Source organism: Sebastes umbrosus, chromosome 13 (assembly GCF_015220745.1).
Source record: "Sebastes umbrosus isolate fSebUmb1 chromosome 13, fSebUmb1.pri, whole genome shotgun sequence".
In the NCBI taxonomy this organism is placed as follows: domain Eukaryota; kingdom Metazoa; phylum Chordata; class Actinopteri; order Perciformes; family Sebastidae; genus Sebastes; species Sebastes umbrosus.
The window spans coordinates 9,679,333-9,702,026 of NC_051281.1; the positions used below are offsets into that span (position 1 = coordinate 9,679,333).

Here is a 22,694-nt window from a genome sequence, read left to right on the forward strand (position 1 = left end):
TATTTTGTTTTTTTCTAGTTTCATATGATATCAGTATTTTCACTTTAGCTTTAAGACTGAAACGACCTCTGAAAGACAGAATAGCGTCGGATTGTTAAGAGGTTAATAGATTATACAAAAGATCGATGCATGACGTCACTGTGTCGATACAATATTGCCATGCAAAATATCACGATAGGCCATCTCAATGTTTTGGTTTGTTCCAGTATTTTGAGGATTACAGTAGGGCTGCAACTAACCATTATTTTCATTACTGATTAATCTGTTGTTTTGGTTTTTTCTTGATTAATCAATTAGTTCTTTGGTCTATAAAATGTTAGAAAAAGGTGAAACATGTTGATGAGTGATGACGTCCTCAGATGTCTTGTTTTGTCCACAACTCAAAGATATTCAGTTTACTGTCATAGATGAGTAAAGAAACTGGAATCAGAGAATTTTGACTTTTAAAAAAAAGAAAATACTCAAACTGATTGATTATCGAAATAGTTGGCGATTAATTTAATAGTTGACAGCTAATCGATTAATCGTTGCAGCTCTAGTTTACAGAAAACTAAACCCAAACTCAAGTTTCTAAAGAGGGTGAGGTCACTCAGACCTGAGTCTTGACCTTTGCTGTCTGAGCACATTGACCCCACTTTGTTAGACATGTCAGGATCCCCTGACCGCCGTAGTTCTCCTCAGTCACTCAGCTGACCTGCTGCCAGCCGTCAGTTTGAGATTCAGCTTTCTGATACCCTGCAGTGCTCTGTAGCTTCAGCACTGAACACAGGTACAGAAAGGGCCTGTGGTTTCAAGCTGCATGTTGTTTAATATTGCTTTATTTCACAGGATATTGTGTTCAGACATCGTACGTGTATTTCACTATATTTTCGTAACGGTTGGATGATTTGTTTTATGTGTAGCAGTTTTTCAATCTGCTTCTGCAATGTTGTGGTTAGGCAGTTAGACTGTTGTGCAATATAACGCCGCCTAAAACCAGAGTGAGTGAAAGTGATGACACGGTTGCCAAGACAACATGGTCTTTCAACAAAAATTTAAAAAAATAGCGAAGTCACGCTGCAGTGTAACAATTCAACAAGAGGGTTTTTACTGCTGGGATCAAAATGTTTTGTGCTTTTAAATCTTTAAGAACAGATGGCACTATCAGTTCCTGTGGCTTTCTGGCTCCCGTCTAGTTTCACACACTTTGGTGTGATGATTGACAAGCGGAGTAAGACCCTGGATTACAAGTAAATCCTCTCATAATCATGTTGAGGGCAGTTATGACACTGCTGGGGGAAGTCTCCTTTCACATATTGTATGTCCAAGTCATCCTCCTCTCACTCACACAATTTAATTAAGTGATCTTCAGTGCTCTGCAACCTTTACTCCTCTCAAGTAGCTCAGGAGTGTAAAGCTGAAGTGAACTGTGGCTGATTTGGCTTCAAAAACTGGAATAATGATAATAAACGTTTCTGATTGTTGTGCGCTGTGAAGTTTGTAGGTTTGATCCAATCCTGAATCACCGGATTCTGTCAGAGCATCTTAAAGAGTATCTGATTTGGATGACACACACGTTTGAAATGATCATAGCATGTCCTGCGGAGTGTGTGAGACCCTCATTAGTCAGTGAGAGCAGCAGCCTTATGGAGTTACTTTGTGTCTTTATTATCCCATCAAACAGAATAGGTCTGAGAGCAGAACTTTCCACGGTGTAATCAAAAAATAGATTAAAGAGCAAAGCTTATGACACTGCAATCAAAATATGATTTATTGCAAGTAAAATAAAATTGTGATTAAATACGTATTAATGGAAATCCAAAAGTCTTGTTTGCAAATCCACAAGCTTTGTTTGCAAATCCACAAGCTTTGTTTACGAATCCACAAGATTTGGTTGCAAATCTACAAGTTTTGGTTGCAAATCCACAAGTTTTGGTTGCAAATCCACAAGTTTTGTTTGCGAATCCACAAGTTTTGGTTGCAAATCCAAAAGTTTTGTTTGCGAATCCACAAGTTTTGGTTGCGAATCCACAAGTTTTGGTTGCGAATCCACAAGTTTTGGTTGCAAATCCACAAGTTTTGGTTGCAAATCCACAAGTTTTGGTTGCAAATGTATAAGTTTTGGTTGCAAATCCACAAGGTTTGGTTGCAAATCCACAAGTTTTGGTTGCAAATCCACAAGTTTTGTTTGCGAATCCGCAAGTTTTGTTTGCTAGTCCACAAGTGAACTTCAAAACTTGTTTACTAACTGGATGTTGCCAAGCTTTCACTCCAATCAAGACTGGCTAATCGAGACTGGCCAATAGAGACGTGTCTTACATCTTTCAGCGTAGGTCCCGCCCACGAGATTCAGTTCAACAGCAAACAAAATTTTTGGATTCGCAAACAAAACTTTTGGATTTGCATTAATACATTTTAATCATAAATGTCCAAAGTTTTGCTCTCAAACCTATTCTGTTTGCTTGCATAATAAAGACACCAAAGTGACTCCATACAGCCCTACCACTGCAGAAAATATTCATAGTTTAAAGGGTCGATTCAGCCATATTTAAAAAAGAAAAACATGTTCTCACTTACCTCTACTGGTATTTAAACATGCAGATTTGTTTTTGTGTGGAGATCTTTAGATATCTGTCACTGAGATTTCTGGCTCCACACAATGGCGGTGAAGGAAATTTCATAGCCGCTGCTCACTTTGTTTAGAAACTGCATTTAAAAGACTCGATAGCAACGTCTCTTTACGGAAACAGTCTATCCCCTTACACTGAATGTAATAGTGGACACCAAACAGTAGCTGGTTTCCTGCAGTAGACTGGGAAACCATAATGTTGATCTGCAAAAGGCCTGGTTTTGTAGCTTATGTGTCTTCTGAATCTACAATCTTTGGGTGTCTTTTTTTTTTTTTTGCCTCAGCGATAGAGCGGTCAAAACGTCTTGCAGGATAATGAGAGTTTGAGTGAGATCTCAGGGTCTGAGGGTAATGGTTGGCACCGGTACTTGTTTGGACTGAAAGCAACATCATTGGTGAAAGCATCCATTATGTGTAGGGTCTTTCACCTTTAGAAATTGAAAAGTCAGTCTAGTGAGCTCTGCTTGCCTATTACGTTATTTAGCGGTGCATTAGCAGCTGAGTAATGGCCACATGTGTCTTTGATGGCCTGAGTGTTTTGTTCCTGGGACATTGATTCAGCATGAAAGCAGCCTCGCTCTTTTTCTCTCGTATTTCTCATCTCCATGTGATATTGTCAACTCTCAGTCTCGAGTTAATCAGTCTGTTTCCCTCAGCGTGTGCTGAATGCGTTGTCGTCATCCTCTGGGCCGTTCAGCAGAGGTTATTAATGTGTGGATTTATTTATCTAACTGATCTCCTACTAGAGGGGAAGGAGGAAAGACTGGCGGCAGCTGTTGTGGGGCTGAAGGGACAGCGGTACCCCAGTGTTCAGTCCCTCATTACTGCTTTTTAATGAGGAGGAGTGAAGGATTACAGCAGGTTTCCCATCTGGCTTTGCCCTGCTTGACAGTCAGCGTTGTTCCTCTTATCTCTGATGGTGCTCTGGGTTTCAGTGAGAAAGCCTGTGTGGGAAGATGTGGCATTGTTTTGAAAACCCATAGTTCCCTTTCACACGCTGTAGTTCACTTTATAAACTGGTATGATGGGGGAATTCTGGGGGTCAGTATCAAACCGTCTTTGTAGTTGAGCTAGGTACTTTCCAGGAGTTGTAAAATGATGTAAGCTGCAACCCTTTTGCATCAACACTCAACAACACTTCAACAACACTTCAACTCTCCTGCTTCCATTTATTTACTTCTCCTTTTTAACTGATATGAAATGAATAACTATATGATTATGCACATTAATAATACATTATTATAATGTTCTCCTGGCTGCCATCTGCCTTGAAATTAGCTGGTGCTGGTTTAAAGGCCCTGACATACCAATTACAGGCCATTGGTGAGCGTCTGTCACCCTAGCTTTTGCACTGTGTTTCGCACTGTCACCGCACTCTAGTCTGCCCGTGTCTACGGCTTTTAGGGCGATTCAGCATCTTGAATTGGGTGGCATAGCCCGTCGGTGAGAGAAATCACTCTGATTGGCTGTTCAGCTTGAGCGAATAAGTGCATGAGAAGAGAAATGGAAGTGAGGAAAGCAAGCAAACGAGTAAAGACCTAGGGCTGACAACGCCAGCGCCTTTTTGCAACTTTTTATCACCCATATTCTCGATTAGAAACAGCTATATTATGAAACCGTCGGTGGTGAGAGTGGTGTGAAAATAATGGTTGTCAAACGCTGCTTCATTTCATGTATGTATCACAGCAGAACGTACGTGCTACCTGGTCGTCAGCTGTAGTCTTTTGCGGTGTGTTCGAGTGCAACTTTTTGGCCAAGACACAGGCGACGTGAGGCGACACAACAGTCGGCCTTTGTCACTGTGAGTTCTTTCATGTCACTTTGGTGTCTCTGGACCTTAATAGAGCACACCCCATTTGATAGACAGTTTGGGCAAATAGGGCCTTTATACCTCTCTAAATCACAGTGCGATGCCACCGGATGCAGAGATTTGTCTAAAAGCAAAAAAAAAAATGAAATGGGCTCCTTTTGGAGACAAAACAATAATATGGTGACTGGAATCATTCTAGGGTCCCAGAATGTATTTTGAAGTGAGTGAAATTGTGGTGTAATGGTGTATTTTTTTGAGCTATTGCATAACAGACTGCCAAATCTGTCTAAAATAAGACAGCTGCAACCTGTTTGTTTGAGCCTAACGTAAGTAGACACATGTTTATTTTGAGCAGAGGAAGGAGGATAGAGGTTTTATTTTGAAAGCCACAAGCTGGTGGTACTGTATATCTCAACTTGCCTCTTTCCCCCCGTTAGCTAGAATCTGTGGTGATTTGGTGAGAAAATTCTTCTTGTCGTCACCCCAACACCCAACTCAAAATCACTCCAGATTCACACTACCCCCTCTGCACATCACACCATGAAAAGTGAGAATGCTCGTCTGCATGCACGCATCCGTCACAGCTTAATGGACATATTGTTCTCAGGCAGTTTCTCAGGCCTCCCACACAGATGAGTTTGTTATCTAAGTGCTATTCGTTGTTTACACTCCACCCTCCCAACTGTTCACCACCAGCATCACCAAGGAAAGCATCATAGACGTGGAGGCGACGGTGAGGAAAGTGGAGCAGAAGATCGAGAGCTGTTCCCAGCAGGACGTGGAGCTGCACATCGAGAGGGTGAGCATACAAACCACCTGCAATCATAACAAAAACAAACACAGAGTTCTTCACTCAACAAAGTTCATGATCATTAGTTACTCCAAAAACATCTTATTTATCTATTTTTATTTATTGCTTTATTTAAGACATGGTCAGTGTACAATAAATGTGTTGCACCAGATATAGCACAATGCTAGTTTCCATCCGTTGTCCCTCAGACCTTAATGACAATATAACAATATAAAAACTATAAATCCACATGAATAAATTCACCTACAGGACAAATATCACACCTTAATGACAATATAACAATATAAAAACTATAAATCCACATGAATAAATTCACCTACAGGACAAATATCACACCTTAATGACAATATAACAATATAAAAACTATAAATACGTATTAATAAATTCACATATAGGACAAATATCACACCTTAATGACAATATAACAATATAAAAACTATAAATCCACAAGAATAAATTCACCTATAGGACAAATATCACACCTTAATGACAATATAACAATATAAAAACTATAAATACGTATTAATAAATTCACATATAGGACAAATATCACACCTTAATGACAATATAACAATATAAAAACTATAAATACGTATTAATAAATTCACCTATAGGACAAATATCACACCTTAATGACAATATAACAATATAAAAACTATAAATACGTATTAATAAATTCACATATAGGACAAATATCACACCTTAATGATAATATAACAATATAAAAACTATAAATACGTATTAATAAATTCACCTGTAGGACAAATATCACACCTTAATGACAATATAACAATACAAAATGATGAATCCACATGAATAAATTCACCTATAGGACATATATCAAGCCTAAATGACAACATGAGCAACCATTTTTTAACATTAGTTTTAAATTAACTAAAGCTAATACTCTCTTATACATGTGTGTTTTTTTGTTGTAATTAGTACACTATACTAGTTGCACTTAAGGTAGTGAAAACATAACATTTGAAGGATATGGGGCAAAATATTAGGCATGCAATCCAATGCAACACCTCAAACTCTCTGACACTGTCTCTAAAAAGAGAGAAAAAAACAACATAAATGTGATACAACATGTACAGTAATGCAGGGCTCAGTGAGGCATTAGATTCTACTTTTTTTTTTTGTACTCGATCGTTCGTCGCCTGATGACCCACTAACACCTGGTCAGTCACACATAGCTGAGGTTTTAACAGATGAGGCTGTCGGTGCCTTTCACTTTGACTTTTCGTGTTTGTATGTGAACTCCTGGTACTTTCCATTGTCAGAGCCTCTAATGGAAACGTTGGTGGTTTGTCACCTTCTGAATTTTAATGCACTTTCGTTTCTTTCCTCTCTCAGATTTTTGTCATCAGCCAGGCAGAGCCTCGTCTTCCGCTGCAGCTGGAGGACGCCGTCAGGCCTGATGGAGAGGGAGAAGAGGTGAGGATGAGTGTAGGGATGGATGAGAAGTCATGGAAACACCCCCAAACTCACACTACTGATTCACCAGTGCTATTTTCTCCACCGTGCCTACTAATTAGGGGTGTAAGAAAATATACATACACTTGCGATATTATGATCGATTCTCAAAAACTCTATTGGTTTTTAATTAATGTGCAAAGATTCGTGGCAGGCGGTGGTTCATTTTGTGTTGTGTTTCAACCCCCGACTGCACGATAGCGGTGTTGTAATCTATCTTCAGCCGTTTGACTCGTACACTCCAACGTAACAACACTTTTTGTAATCGTTTTCAATGAGAATGAAACGCTCTGTGCACTGCTTTTGCGTTGCTGAGCACCTCGCGTTTATCCGCTCTGTGCGCTTCGTGTTTTTACATGAGCGCCATGAACGCATCAAAAAGATGAAGCAAACTGCAAAAAAACACCCTGTTTGATCGGGCAACAAAAAGGCAGCCTTTTCCACCTGCAAAACGCACTCTGTATAGTCAGGGCCACAGGAAGTAGTGTAAAAGTAAACTTTTTAAAGCTCTGATTTTATACATATGGTGGTGTGTTGTACTGCAACAGGTTTCCTAAAGTAAGATTTTAAAATATCGCAATATATTGAATCATAACCCCTGTATCATGAAACATATATCGCCAGATTCTTGCCCATACACAGCCCTACTACTAATGTGAAGTATTGGCTGACACCCAACGCTGATCTTACATTTTCTTTTCACTGAAGCAGTGCACTGCTAAAGTAGGTGATTAATGCCCTCTTAAGAATCCACTTTGTGTTGTTGTTTGGCTGAAAGAGAAAATCCAACCACCAACAATATAGGAGACTTGAAGTGGAAGAGCTAGTCAAGGTGAAACCTTTTACTGTCAGGTGAAAAGAATCAGCGTGTAATGGCAATAAGATGACTCAGTCTCAGCCAGACACACAGAAAAACATCTGTCCACTCTGCTCCAGACTCTGCTTTAATTAAAAATATTCTGACATCAACTTTTCAGTGTGAGAGTCCACTGGCTAAGACTCATGACGTGCATGGATAGGTTTGGTCCGACTATACAATGACAACAACATAATAAACAATTAAGCCTTAATGTATCTGTATACTTTATATTAAAAGCAGCATACCCATGCGTGAACTAACTTCGTCCTTCTCAGTCAAGACGTCAGTAAGGAGATGTGTTTTTGGCAGACTCGAGGATTAATTAGACCTGTTTAAATTAAACAAGATTAAGAGCAGAATGGTTCGTACTGATTAACATCACATTCAGTGAGTAACGTCACCTTGTTTGGCTCACAACTGTGATTTCATCTCGCCGTGTTTATAAGAGCCGGCGGACGGGGTTTAGGGCGCCTTCTGAATTCCGATTAAGGGGGATTTGTGCATCGATGCTGAATAATTTGAGAGAATCGTGATGCATTTAATAAGTCATTATATTTCCCAGCCACAGTTTAGGTGGTTATTAATGGTCATTAATCTATGAGGCTGCTGGCTTAACAGCAAGTCAGTTAGATACAGGTGTGATTGGTTGGTGATTCAATTCAAGAAACATTGTTTTTTCTTTTGAATTCAGTTTTGTAAATTTTAAACCAGCTTGTAATATCTAAAATTATATAACCATTACACAACTATAGGTCTGTGCAAATAGCTGCTGCAGTAGGTTATGTGTCTTGTGAAACAGACTGACAACAGTAACACTTGTCAGCAGGTTAGGAGAACTAGCTGCAGCCTCCGAAGTTGCCAGCGGAGATGTGTCTTAAACTGGTGGATGCTTTAGTAGTGTTCTTGCAGCTTTATGAAGTTTACATAGAGCTGTCCATCTGCTGTAAACCTGAATTTCCCTCGGGATTAATAAAGTTACTATCTATCTATCTTTGGGGAACTAAAATGTTGCTATTGTTTTGACTTAGGGCTGTCACAATATCAGATTTTCACTACACGATTATTGTGGCCAAAATAATTAACGATAACGATATTATCACAATATCTATAGACAATTTAAAAAATAAAATTATAATAGTATCAGTCAAATTCATCTTTAACTTGATAGGCAAATGTTGTTCGGGGGCGTTTTGGGAGGGAGACAAAGCAAGAACGGAATGAAACAGAAATTATTTATTAGGTGCTATATTATTTACACGATATTGTCATGTGTATTATTAACATGACATCAATATTACATTTTTTAAATATCACGGTTATCATCAATACCAGTATATCACAACAACCCTATTCTGACTTGTGGTCGGAGAAGCATACATGTGTGGTCGCTCTCTTTGGCTGACATGCTTTTTTTGTGAAATGCATCATCTGGAAAGTCAAATTTTGACATAGTGACCTCGAGAACAAAAAGACCCAATGAGCTGCATTTTGGGAAAAATATATATTTTTCTAAAGAATTTTCATTTGCTCAATTCAAAGTGTTTCATAGTGATTAACAATAATCCACTGCTGTTTAATGCAAACCTTTCTATTAATAGGGGTGTAACGATACATCAATCTGGGTCGATGTATTGATTCAATGATCAACGATGCAAAGTGAAAACATCGATACACATCATCATCTTTTAAGATACGCCTTTATTTTGAAATTCCCATGGCACGTTTGTGTCAACATTTCTGTCAAAGCGCACCTCCTTCCTACAGAGCCCAGCAATATAATTGTCAAATCATATTGTAGTTGCTTTTTGTGAGTTTATATAGGCTTAAATGTAACTGAATGTGTTTAATGGCCGTAAGATATCGTCTCATATCGCCGGCCCCATAGAAGCAAAAGCGTATTGTGGCAGACTTTGTGATATCAGCAAACACCATCGTTGTCCAAAGAATCTATATGATATCGTGATGAAACTTGTGATTTACCTCCAAATCTATTAACAGATTGAAGCTGACGAATCAACATACTTCGTAATGGATTCAGTGAAAGACACCCCAATAGCTATTGTTTTTCTATAGCTGTGGATCAATCCTATTCAATATCCAATGCTATATTATCCTATTACTTTTCTATATATGTATCATGAGCAAATCAATCTCCCCACACCAGAGACGGCCGAGAGCCGCTCCGTGTTTATCCAGTAAGCCGATCTGTGCAGCTGCAGCAGCATCCCAGGTCCTTTCTGCAGGGACTCAGCATGTCAGTCACACACTCGTAGCAGCACCTGCCTTCCCGAGAGACACGGGCCTTAACAGGCCTGCCTATCCGACTGTATGCCTGTCTAACCTTTTGTCCCTCTGCGTGGGGCTGTTTGGAGCAGGATGTGGCCACACAGGCTATTAGCTCAAACCCCAGCGGGTCCTGAGGAAGCCTGACATCCATGACCCTGGAAGCAGTGGTTCCTCCTGTGATGAAACATTTATTCCTTCATTTGTATTTCTTATTCTTTCCTTTTCTCTATTTATTGCCCTGTTGTCCAGCATTGGATATGTCTTTTGTTGCAGTTGACCCTGTCATAGTTGCTGTTACTTGTCGGTTTAAGTTGTATAAGGATGGTAAAATAGCTTGTGGATTATTGTTTTTGCAGGCTGATAATCTGTCAATAGCTCATATGTGAACTAGGATTTTTCTTGTATTGAACATTTCCTTGTATTGTCTTGAGATCTGAACAGCCTCTAAAAAGCATTTACACATCACTGGCCACGAACACAAAGAACAGAACAGGAGCTGAACGGTTGCATTGCTGAATATTTCATATTCTGAGGGGTTTTTTTTGGTGATGTGCTAATGTTTGTTTTTTTGTTTTGCCCTCAGGAAGGCAGAGCCACAGTCAACCAGGACACCAAGCTGGACAACAGAGTGATTGATCTCAGGGTAAGTTGCTACCAGAGTCGAGGAAAAATAAGTGAGAGAAACACCGAATGTGTGCCACAGCCTGCAGAGTTATCTGTCTTGATATATCTAATCTCGCTAGTGACATGTTCACATTTGAGGTTCGAGTGCTTGTCTGGAGAGATGAAGAAAAGCTGTTAGTGTAGATATTTGAGGCCTCACCTGTTAAAGTTGACCTTTTCAGGGCATTATTTCTTTCAAAATAATTTGTTTTATTAACCCTTATTTAAATTTGAAAAAATGCCTCAATTCAGTTGCTCTAATTTGATCTAGTAATAAAGGACATGTAAAGCATCGTTTACGTTAAAGGGAAAGCAGACGACCTTGTAAGCTAGTAGCATTTTGAAATGCAAAGCAAACCGCTTCACCTCTAAAGTGTGAAAGAGAGTCTGTGATTTAGCAAGATCAATCTTTTGCAGTGTGGGAGATGTGCTAAACCTATGCCAGCAGCAGCAGTAGATACGGAGCCACAAAGCGTCTCATTGTTTTGATCTGTGCCTCCCACGTGTGTGATGCAGCAGGCAGGAAGGCACTAACACCACAGCTCTGAGTCGCGTAGCTCACAAGCCTCGCAACAACACCTGTTTCTGTAACACGGAGCACTTTGAGCTCGTGGACTCGGGTCTGTCATCAGTTTTGCACTTTAGAGCCCAGCGAAGCTATAAAGTGGTTCCCACACTGGCAGACAGACACTCCAAAAGGGAACCGTAAACCTCCCCCCAATAATAATTTAGTTCCTACGGAACTCCCTGTGTAACTTGACCGTCCTTAAACACAAGGTGCTTCACGCCTAAACACAGTGGAAAAGATCACTTGAATTCATTTGAATTCACCCTGACTAGTTAGTTGGTGATGAATAGAGTCGAGGCAAACCCCCCCCCCCAATAGTAGAGCCGCTGTTACCTCAGCATCACAGACATGTAAGAAACACTAACTGTATACGAGCGTAAGTGCACCATATGTTCATTTTAGTGCTGCAACTAACGATCATTTTTCATATTGATTAATCTGCCAATTATTTTCTTGATTTATCATTAGGGTTGTTTGGTTTATAAAACATCAAGCCCCAGGTGATGTCTTAAGTTCTTGTCAGACCAAACTTGAATGATTTATGCAAATAAATCACACGTCAATTCATGTTCATTGCAGTGGGGTTTTTTCCATAGCTGAATTTCGTATGCCGATAAAACAAACCAACCAATAAGATAATGACTTTTGCTCACACGATCAATAGATTTTCTCGTACGCCAATGTCATAATGCCACACAAAAATAATGGCTATTGAGCTCACAAAATAGTGTCCTTCTATGTAGATTTACAAATGAGGCTTTGAATGTCTGTCGTCATATTTTATGATGCCATCACCCTAAAAACAATGGGGAAAATGTGATTTTGTGTTATTGTGGTTATATAAATGTAATTCATGGTACTGGTAGACCTCCCCGTTAAGACACCCGGGGATAGATGTTTTATAGACCAAACAATTACATGATAAATCAAGGCAGATGAAGTTTTAGATGTTTTTTAAGCAAAAAAAAAAAATTAAATTGTCTGATTGCAGCTTCTTAAATGTGAATATTTTCTAATTTCTTTACTCCTCTATGACAGTAAACTGAATATCTTTTGAGTTGTGGACAAAACAAGACATTTGAGGATGTCGTCTTGGGCTTTGGGGAAACACGGATCGACATTTTTGACAATTTTCTGACATGTTATCAGTGGGGCTACCTCGGGCTCTGAAAAATGAAGCCAATGTTGAAGTGACTTAAACTTGCATTCTTTCTAATAGCCAGCAGAGGGCGACTCCTCTGGTTGCAAAATGAAGTCCGATTGTATAGAAGTCTATGAGAAAATGACCCTGCATCTCACTTGATTTATTACCTCAGTAAACATTGTAAAAGAAGGGTTTGACGAAAAATGGATGATGTCACCGTGACTATAATAATAATAATAATAATAAATTAAACTTATATAGCGCTTTTAGAGAACTCAAAGCACTTTACAATATCGGGGGAAACGGTGTGAGACAAACAGGGGACAGACGACACACACAGGCGCACTCATACATACGGACAAATGGGTACGGGGAGGGGGGGCTAGGAGTAGGCAGCGGAGAAAAGGTGGGTTTTGAGGCGGGATTGGAAAAGGGGGAGGGAATCAGACTGTCTAATGAGTTGTGGGAGGAAGTTCTACTATGTCCACTTCTTACATACAGTATATGCATTTTACAGACCAGACAACTAATTGATCCATCGAGAAAATAATGAACAGATTAATCAAAATTTAAACTAATCGTTAGTTGCAGCCGTAAAAGCAACAAATACATTTGGGAAGCTGGAACAAGTGAATATTTGGCATTTTGCCATAAAGTAAATTAATTGATCCTTAAAATAGTTGATTATTTTCTGCCAATAAACTTATTGATTAATTGTTTCAGCTTTAGTTTATTTGGCTGTGCTTGAAGGAGAATTTGGCTACTGGTGTGACATTCTCCCAGAACACCTCCGTATTACCCGTGTTACTGACCTGTAGCGTGTTAGACAAACACAGAAGCTAATGTCAATATAAACATTTCAAGGACAGAGAATCCAATTGTTCAACTGTCCGTATTACTAAAAAGCAGAATCAAGGTGAGCCCAGGAGGGAACCAAGGCAAACATTTGAACTTTGATTTTTGTGCTTTGAAACCTGCGTGTGGTGGATCGTCACCACAGGCACGTTTCAATGCAGCACCACGTGCCACCGAGAGGCGTATCAGGTTAGGATCTATTTCATGACGCCCCACATTGTAAGGGCACCATCAGAGTGCCAGTTTGTGAGCGCACTAACCGCCACCCACCTGCCTTGACACCTTCTCACTGCAGACATGCAGTAAACAGGAAGTGCTTTCTAATTTCTGACTGTGGTCCTGCACAGACTGTTTTTTTAAGTTGGGTTTCCCAGGTTTAACACGCGCCACCGCCCAACGTGACTCACACGCGTCACATGAGGTTAACATGGTTAATTTGGTCCGCTGCTTTTGAAAGGTTTGAGTAAAAGTGTTTTTTGACGCTGGAAAGTTTTTCTCCACTTCTTCTTTTTGTATTCCGATTGGGGCCAGACAGCCCTGAAGCACCGTCTGAAGATTAATGAGCTTGCCAATATTTGGACATTATCACCTTTCCATTCTGAAAACTGTTAGTCAGACGAGGCCTATTGAGGACTGGACAGCCACTAGTAATGGAAAAAAGGGAGAAATGAGATCTGTTAATTAACGCAGACCTTGTGCATGCTGCATTGAGAGGACCAGGCTCTGTCGTCATGAAGGTGTATGATAACTAACTGGAGTTGAAAGCTTGTAAAGCTCAATTGCAGAAATGTTGTGGTGATGAGTCAGTAGATTAATGAGTGCTCTCTTTCTTTTTGACATGCTCTGTCGTTTAACTGGTGCAGATTAGGGGGATTTAAGTTTTTACAGTAATCTCTCGGTTCAGTTTGAGCTGTTATTCCCCCCGCCTTGGTTTCAGCATTTACATTTATAATGATAGGTTTAAAGTACCCGGGGCCTCTTGCTGGCTTCGAATGCACGTCTCGCCCTTGCCAGCAGATAAATGTTCTCGCCCTTCATGTCGAGAGGAGTTGCATGAACAGAAATTGCCGGTCTTGTTTTCACACATCTGTTATGATTGTGCCATAAATCCAATGAATCACGCTAAGTGTGGTAATGTCTCTCTGTGTGTGGCTGCGTGTTTGTTCGTGTGTGTGTGTATCATCCCAAAGACAACCACCAGCCAGGCCATCTTTCGCCTGCAGTCGGGAGTGTGCCAGCTCTTCAGAGACACCCTCACCAAAAAGGGCTTTGTGGAGATCCAGACCCCTAAAATCATATCAGGTACAAAACACACTCTCTGTCACGTTGATCCTGCCCCACGGGGGGGAAAGTAAGACTAACGCGCACTGAATCATTTTTGATTAGATGCTTCAGTAGAGGCACGCTTCTTTCCATATCGCCACCCACAGGTGTCCTGTGAGTCACCGTTGTGACAGTTGCGAGGTTGACTTCCTGTATGAACTGTCCAATTCATATCAAACGGTTTTAGTGTGAGTTTCTGAACCCAAACACGGTCACGCACATCTGTGTTGAACCAAACGACAGACAGGGATGTATAAGAGAGAGTTATATTATTTTAGACCTATCAGGATTTTAATCCAGCCCCACTGGGGATTCTGATGCATCGACCAGCTCTCACATCAGCTCCTCTACTCTCACATTTCCACACGATGCCTTTCTAATTTGACAGGGGAGGCCTTCCTTAAGCTCGCTCCCAAAAGACCTTATCCCACTTCACTGAAAGAAGGGAAGACAACTTAAGATTCAAACAGAAATCTTCCTACTGACATTCAGAAGAGACGGTTATTCTGAGCTTTTCCTTGCACAGTGTCTCTTTTATCCTGGTATCTTTTTCTCAACATCTGACGTAGGGCTGTGGCGGTGAAGTAATTTCCCCTGCGGTGATAATGATTGTCTTAATAGCACAATATGTGGCATTATTGCCTCTTTATTTTTTGCTAAATACTCAATTTATCCTTATTTTAGTGCTACATAAATAAACTTTTTTTGTCAGGCTATTATGAGGTATATTGTTGCTTTTTAAATGACAAAGTAAAACTAATGAATTACTTGTTTATTGTTAAATGCAGAACACAGAAGGGCATTGAGGCGCAGCTGAATTTCAGCTGAGACGCTTTGGTGGCATCTGCGCAGCGTTTTACCCAAATTTGAACATTTTTCAACTCTCTGCGATCACAAAAAGACAACAAACGCGCAGAATAGAAACTCAGCGCCTCGTCACACTGCTGCCGTTTGTAGCATAGTGTAAATACTAACGCTGTCAAAGTTAATGTGATAATAACCCGTTAACACAAATTTGTTTCAACGCCACTGATTTCTTTAACGCGTTAACGCAACTTGCATTTTTTTGGTTGTAGCTGGTTTAGTGTTATACTACAAAAACCTAAGGAATCCATTGGTACCAACCATGTCATACTAGCTCATGGCGAAGGAGGTTAAATAACGCTCCAAACTTACGCTAAATTTCGGCGAGGAAAAACTGGCAATTTTCAAAGGTGTCCCTTGACCTCTGACCTCTGACCTCAAGACATGCCCACTTTATGATCCCATCCAGTCAGCACACTGACACACTGACAGCTGTTGTTGTCTGTTGGGCTTGAGTTTGCCATGTTATGATTTGAGCATATTTTCTATGCTAAATGCAGTACCTGTGAGGGTTTCTGGACAATATCTGTCATTGTTTTGTGTTAATAAATGATTTCCAATAATAAATATATACAGACATTTGCATAAAGCAGCATATTTGCCCACTCCCATGTTGATAAGAGTATTAAATACTTGACAAATCTCCCTTTAAGGTACATTTTGAGCTGATAAGAAATGTGTGATTAATTGTGATTAATGATGGACACTCATGCGATTAAATATTTGAATCGATTGACAGCCCTAGTGAATACGTGGCGCTCCCATTGCAAAGAATTAAAAAAAGAAAGAACATGAACATAGCGGCTGTGGCGGTTGCTTTCCATCCCCTCTGGTTGGCTTGTCAATAGTTATTGCAATATTGCGGTCATTGCGACAGTCCTAATCAGGCCTGAGAGATGACTTAGTATTCTAAGTGTATACAATTTACCTTGTGAAAACCCTTTCTGCTTTTCAGCTGAAACTAATTAATTTTTTAAAGCCTTGAGAAAATGCTCAGTTATGTGTTTATAATTTATAATGAAAGCTGTATATAACTGAATAGGAGGAGGATTTGCGCTAAAATCATCAATTTGCAGTCAAGACAGATGAAGATTCTTTGTATTTCTTATAGTCTTGTACACTAATCTCCCGTCCTCTGCCTCCCACGTTCCTCTCAGATTTGAAATGAACTGTGGCGAAACATGGGACACTCTCACTTCCTCTTTTCTTCAAGAGCCAATCACATCGTCTCAGCCCGTCACTACTAAATTCAAAACTGGCGGTCTTTTATTTTGGCGGCACATGTAAATCAACCCAGTGTGCCTAGTTTTTTTTTTTTTACCAAAACCGCATCTTCCTGCCTGCCAACACCCATAGAACATACAGTGCAGTGAACAGTTTGTGCTGTGTGAACCCCCACCCTACTATTGACGACATGAAACTTATCAGATAATGCCCTCTGACGTGTTTGTGTCGTTTAGGGAACCGCAGATGTGTTCGTGTTATGTTATCTAAGTCTGGCCTGAGTGAAACCTGTGTTTGTTTGTTTTGGCAACTGTCTGTAGTTTTTTTTATTAGATGAACGTTAAAAATCTATTACTTTTATCAACATATCAGCATCCAATAATTTGCAGTCAAAAAAGTCTGCGGCATTGTTTCTTTTGTTTCTATTCTTATTTTCAAAAAAAGAGAAAAAGTGACTGTAAGCTGGCTAATTAGAGTTCCAACTGAAACATCTACTGACAACAATATTATTGTCATTAGGTCTCAGTTTGTGAAGCGAGAAACCTCAGTTTCCTGCAAAATGTGTGTTTGTCAAAAAACACATCAGCTTTTGCTGTTAACCCCTTTCACCATGCCACCGTCTCTTTTAGACGTTAGTGGTGGGGGACACAGGATGTTCAGGGGGAGACGAATAGTCAACAGTAGATGTCACATAGAAGTGGTGGACATCATATGAAAGATAGGAACCTGAAGATGTATTTGAGATGCAGCTCAACACTGTGTGTCAAGTTGTTCTAGTCATTAATAAAAAATAATGAATCAATTAAAATAAACTGTGAAAGTGTATGAGTGTAGAACATGATGATAGAAGTTTGTGATGGTCATTCCCATGCTCTATTGTGTCTCATAAATGTTGCAACAAGTTCTGGGTTGATACCATTTGTTACACAGATTTGGTGCTAAATTTAACCATTTTTTTACCACTCAAGAATTGATAAAAAATGAACAATAATCCCTCCAAAATACCACATTAAGACACCAAGACCTTGAGGAACACTGTAGAAAAAGCCATGCTGTGATTTGGTATCAAAAATTTTTGATATTTGGGGATTTCTGCAAGAATTGCATTTTTTGGCAAGCACTCCTGTTCTGAAAACTGCTCAGAAACCCCCTTATCATCAATCTAGCTAGGAAAGCCATCCATCCTCTGAATGCTCTAGGTCTCTAGTTTGTGACTGTAAAGTTTCATGAGGCTGTGACTATCCTTGAGGTCACCACAGTTCATTTTATACAGTGAGGTCAAAAAATGCTCTCAACACAATGAAATTGCTTCCTGACAAGCTAGCATGACATGGTTGGTACCAATGTATTTCTTAGGTTTTCTAGTTTTATATGATACCAGTGTCTTCACTCCATCTTAAAAACTGAACCCACAACAACCTCTGAAAGACAGATTAGTGGCTCGGCCGTGTGCTGTGCTGTGCAGTAAATCCTCATTTCATGTCTAAAAGTTGTCTTTGTCCACTTCTAGCTGCCAGCGAAGGTGGAGCGAACGTCTTCACCGTGTCTTACTTCAAAACCAGCGCCTACCTGGCCCAGTCCCCCCAGCTCTACAAGCAGATGTGCATCTGTGCTGACTTTGACAAGGTCTTCTGTGTGGGTCCAGGTAAGAATGCCTCCCGAGTCGACCGTCCACTCGCACGCTCTCATTCACTTACGGCGAAACGAGCAGCGAGAGTGTCGTGAAACCCGCAGACCCTATTAACGGAGATAACAGTTTGAAAATGGCTGCATTTAGATAGTTAAACTTTAACAGACCTCCCTCTGTTGCTTTCACTGTGGTCAGAGCTGCTATAGAGCTCAGTGACACAATGGAACTTGTAACAAAAACGTTATGGTGCTGTAGTGAGTTTAAGAGATCCCCCCAACTCTTTAGGTAAGCAAACACTGCCACCATCTGATTGAATACATACAGCATAAATAGGTCCTTCCTTTTTAATTTGCTACTTGCGTCTGATTTCAAGATGAAAAACAATTCTCCTCCGGGATAAATAAAACATTTGAGAGGAGGATGCTCACTCATTCAGTATTCTGGAGACTGGACCGAGGTCTTTGTTTGCTTCTCACCGGAGAAATCAAAGGGCTTAAGGTCATCACTGCTTCTAAAACAACAATGCACTCACCGCTGTTGCCTTAGTTACAGTCGCACCAATTGAGCAAGTAAAGAGAATTGAGATCAACTCTTCCTCGGCCAGAAGTACTGTGATGTGATGTGCCACTATCTTAAATCAGCTACGGAGGTCCATCAGGGAACAAACGGATGTAAACACAGCGCTGGTGTTGAGCACAGATGAGCAGATGTCATGTTAGTTGTGTTTGGAGTAGTTACAGTAAGGTTCTAGACTAAAACTATGTGTGCATACAGAAGCAGAAATATACATGAACCGATTTATAAAGCCATACGTATGCACGGCTGCGTTCTATAAATCTCAATCATTGTGAAATTGTGTGCATGTGCACATAGCTGATTTCCACCGCATTCAGTGGGATGTAGACGCATATTTAATCAGCTGCTTGCATGCGTGTGTACAGACTGCTGCACCCGTCTGAAGACCTGTCAATTAAAAGAACAGACGGAAAGAATTTCACCTGAGTGAAAGGCCCTCCTGCATTGACAGAGCAGTCATTCTTCTGTGCGACCATAATGCACAGCTTCTGGCTAATTATATGTAGCACTCACAATGTCATTAATTCATCATACAAGTACCTGCAATCTGTTTTTTTTTTTAGTTTAAAAAAAACGTGCATCACTCACACAAATATACGAAAAATGCGATGTGAAAATTTCAGTAGGCCAAATTTCAATTTCAATAAAATGTGTATTGTATGTGCAGCCCTAGATTCAGTGCAGCCTGGACAATAACATTTCCCTAGAAGACGTGTTGCAACCTCCCACTTCTCCTCCACTTCCATTGACTCCGTCGAGACGTTGATATTAAACCTGCATCGTTTCAGTTTTCCGGGCGGAGGACTCCAACACCCACCGTCACCTGACTGAGTTTGTGGGTCTGGATATTGAGATGGCCTTCAGCTACCATTACCACGAAGTGATCGACTCCATCACCGAAACCATGGTGCAGATCTTCAAGGGCCTGAGAGACAAGTAAGATTAGGATTCATAACAGTAAAACTCATTTAACTTTGACCGAACAAGTTCTCATGGTATTTGTTTTACCCAAACTTTCTGTGAGCTGTGGTGAGGTGACTGATTGCAACAGAAATTGATGCTAATTACATGCCATAGAGGCTCAAGTGGTGTCGGCACAAGAGGTGGATTGTGACAGGATCAATTCGTAGGGTGGATGGCAAAAAGTCCAAATATTGTGTTTCTGAGCAGAACTATTTTAGCTGTTGAATCCATATAAAGTGTCGTCACCCACTGCTGCTGCTGCTGCTGTCTGCTCTGTTGAAAGTCTGTCGATGTGGCTTTATTGCCTCCTAGTGGTGTGAATCAGTGCAGCATGTGAAGAGAGCTGTTGAAGCAGAATGAATGGAGAAATATAAACAGTGGGTAAAGCTCTTTTTCATCCCACTGCTGAAGAACAGCTTTGACCGGATATGACACCGAGCAAGGAGAGCCTTCTAAGCTGCCATATAGGCTGCCTAAATGATGGATTTTAAAACTTATTCTGCATTTTAGTATCAGTTTAGACTAAGCCATCAAAAGCTACAAAAAAGTCGATAACTTTGAGCAAATATGATTTAAAAAAAAAAGAAGAAGTTATTTTTTATAAAACGGTCACTATATCCTGACAGTCGTGCATGAGACAGATAATCTGAAAAAAATTAAGGTTCCTCCTGTATCCTCCTTTTAGGGCTCCTAATGGCATTTGCAAAATGTCACAGAGCTGAAGGAAACAACCAATTAGAGCCGAGGAATCTCAGAAACATGTTGTAGTGTACTGTTTGGCTGTAAAAGGAGAAAGTTTGATCCGACCGGTGGGTGGTGCTTGGATTTGGCTCGATAGTTTTCAACAAATCTCAGGAGTGCATTCAGTTTCATTCCACTGAGATGCACTACAGCGTGCCACAGGAAATCATTCCTGCCTTTGGCCATCAAACTTTACAACTCCTCCCTCTGAGTATCGGACACTCTGAGTCAATAGACTGGCCTTATTTCACCCATCAGTAGCTACTACCCCATAATCATGTGCAATACTGACTTAACTCAACTGTACTATAAGTTGTGCAATAATTCAACTGTGCAATCCCCTGGCATTTAGTTCAGTTCAGTTCAGTTCAGTTCAGTTCAGTCCAGTCCAGTTCAGTTCAGTTCAGTTCAGTTCAGACAACTTTATTTATCCCCAAGCATTCCCAGTCCATCCATCCATACATACAACAGACAACCAATAATTAGTTAAGTCAAAGGAAACATATTAAATACTGTACATTTCAAGAAATAGTCTTATTTAATTCATATTTATACTATAATTGCTTTTATATTTAACGCACTTAATGGATCTCATTTCTCAGCATTTTGTATTGACTTATTTGCACTGTGGTTATATGTTATATATTGTATGCCTTTAATGCAAATATTTGTTTATATTTCTTATATTCTCATTTCTTATTCTTATTTGTATTATTTAGCTATATTTCTCTACATATATTGTGTTATATATTGTAGCATTATGTACATAATTTACATGTTAATTTACATTTCTTACATTTCTTTTTTTTATATAAGGGCAACTCTAATGTCCCACTTTCCCCTTGGGGATCAATAAAGTATTTCTGATTCTGAACATGGCTGCTGGGTAACAAACTTTCTCATTTTACAGCTGAACAGTACACTAAAATATGTGTAAAATATTTGCTCAAGGTTACCGACTGCAGCTTTAATGCCTTTTTGTTCACATGCTGAGGATCCTGTAGCTACTTGTATTGTTGGATTTGTGTCTTGTAAAGCAGCTGGCATGAATGGAAGATAAAAATGTAGGGAGATTTGGCCGATGTGCCTGAACATTTATTAAGGAAAGAAGAAGGGGCTTTACATCCAGCAGGGACAACGTTTGTAAGAAGAGTTTCAAAGCTACTGAGCAGTGTGGGCTGTGACCTCGTGAGGTTAACCACCAAAAGGCAAATTTGTCTGGCATCTGGCTGTGTGTGGGCAGGAATCCTGAACCCTTGTTAGGAGGTTTTTAATGTTTGTGCGTGTCTGTCTGCATCAGCTACCAGACAGAGATCCTGACGGTGAACAAGCAGTACCCCAGTGAGCCTTTCAAATTCCTGGAGCCCACTCTGAGGCTGGAGTACACCGAGGGCTTGGCCATGCTGCGCGAGGCCGGAGTGGAGATGGGCGACGAGGATGACCTCAGGTCAGAATACATCACACGGCATGACCTGTGTTCCACATCACACTCATCTCGTCAGATGATTTTAATTTGATGACAGCAGAAATACATTCAGACTCGAGTTTAAGTGGAAAAGTGGAAGTGAAACGTCGGACCAATAACTCAGCAGTATTTTGATATTCAAGTAATTCTTGTGATCTGTGTTGTTTTATTTAATGATTAACAGCACAGTTGAGAAATGCATAGAAGTAGTTCTTAGTTATGCTGTTGGTGTAAAACCTCTACAAGATTATAGTATAATATTCATTTTCAGGTAAACAATGTGACACAATAAGATAAAGTTTTAAAGTTCATGTCTTTTTGGTTGTTCTGTAGTACGCCCAATGAAAAACTGCTCGGACGTCTTGTCAAGGAAAAGGTATGTTCAAATGTGTTTCATTCATTTCATGTATCATTTAGTGTAAAAAGAAATATGAGTATTGGTGGTTGGACACTGTCGCATCCAAAACTTGTAGCGGAGTGTAAACCATAAGGTGACACGTGTTTCTGGTTCAATGCACACAGCTCACACTGACACCGCTCGTAAGCGAAAGCAAAAAGGGGTTTTATTGATCCACTTTCCCTCGTACAAGTTGGTGAAAACAAAAAAAATGACTTCCCAAATATGCGGCTGTTTACTCTAACAGTCCACAGGTTTATCCACAACATGTACCACAACATGTACCACAAAGTAATCCACACAACTGTGCGGCTCCACTCTGCCCAGCCGCTACTAACTGCCGCAAACTAAGTGCCAAAAAGTTTACTTTAAGTGTCGGCAGTCTGTCCTAAAGGCACTTGTGTATATTTCTTACAGTAACATAAATG

The 22,694-nt window shown here is 40.1% G+C and overlaps 1 protein-coding gene across 1 annotated transcript in view; it reads left to right on the forward strand.

Moving 5' to 3' along the window:
* Positions 1–22,694, forward strand: part of dars1 (aspartyl-tRNA synthetase 1) — a 39,378-nt gene that overhangs the window by 13,800 nt on the left and 2,884 nt on the right. Inside the window, exons 7-14 of the mRNA XM_037789264.1 lie at positions 5,115–5,217; positions 6,589–6,669; positions 10,437–10,496; positions 14,274–14,385; positions 18,005–18,139; positions 19,489–19,636; positions 21,705–21,851; positions 22,203–22,245. Coding sequence (XP_037645192.1) covers positions 5,115–5,217; positions 6,589–6,669; positions 10,437–10,496; positions 14,274–14,385; positions 18,005–18,139; positions 19,489–19,636; positions 21,705–21,851; positions 22,203–22,245 — 829 coding nt within the window. The remainder of the gene's footprint in view (positions 1–5,114; positions 5,218–6,588; positions 6,670–10,436; positions 10,497–14,273; positions 14,386–18,004; positions 18,140–19,488; positions 19,637–21,704; positions 21,852–22,202; positions 22,246–22,694) is intronic.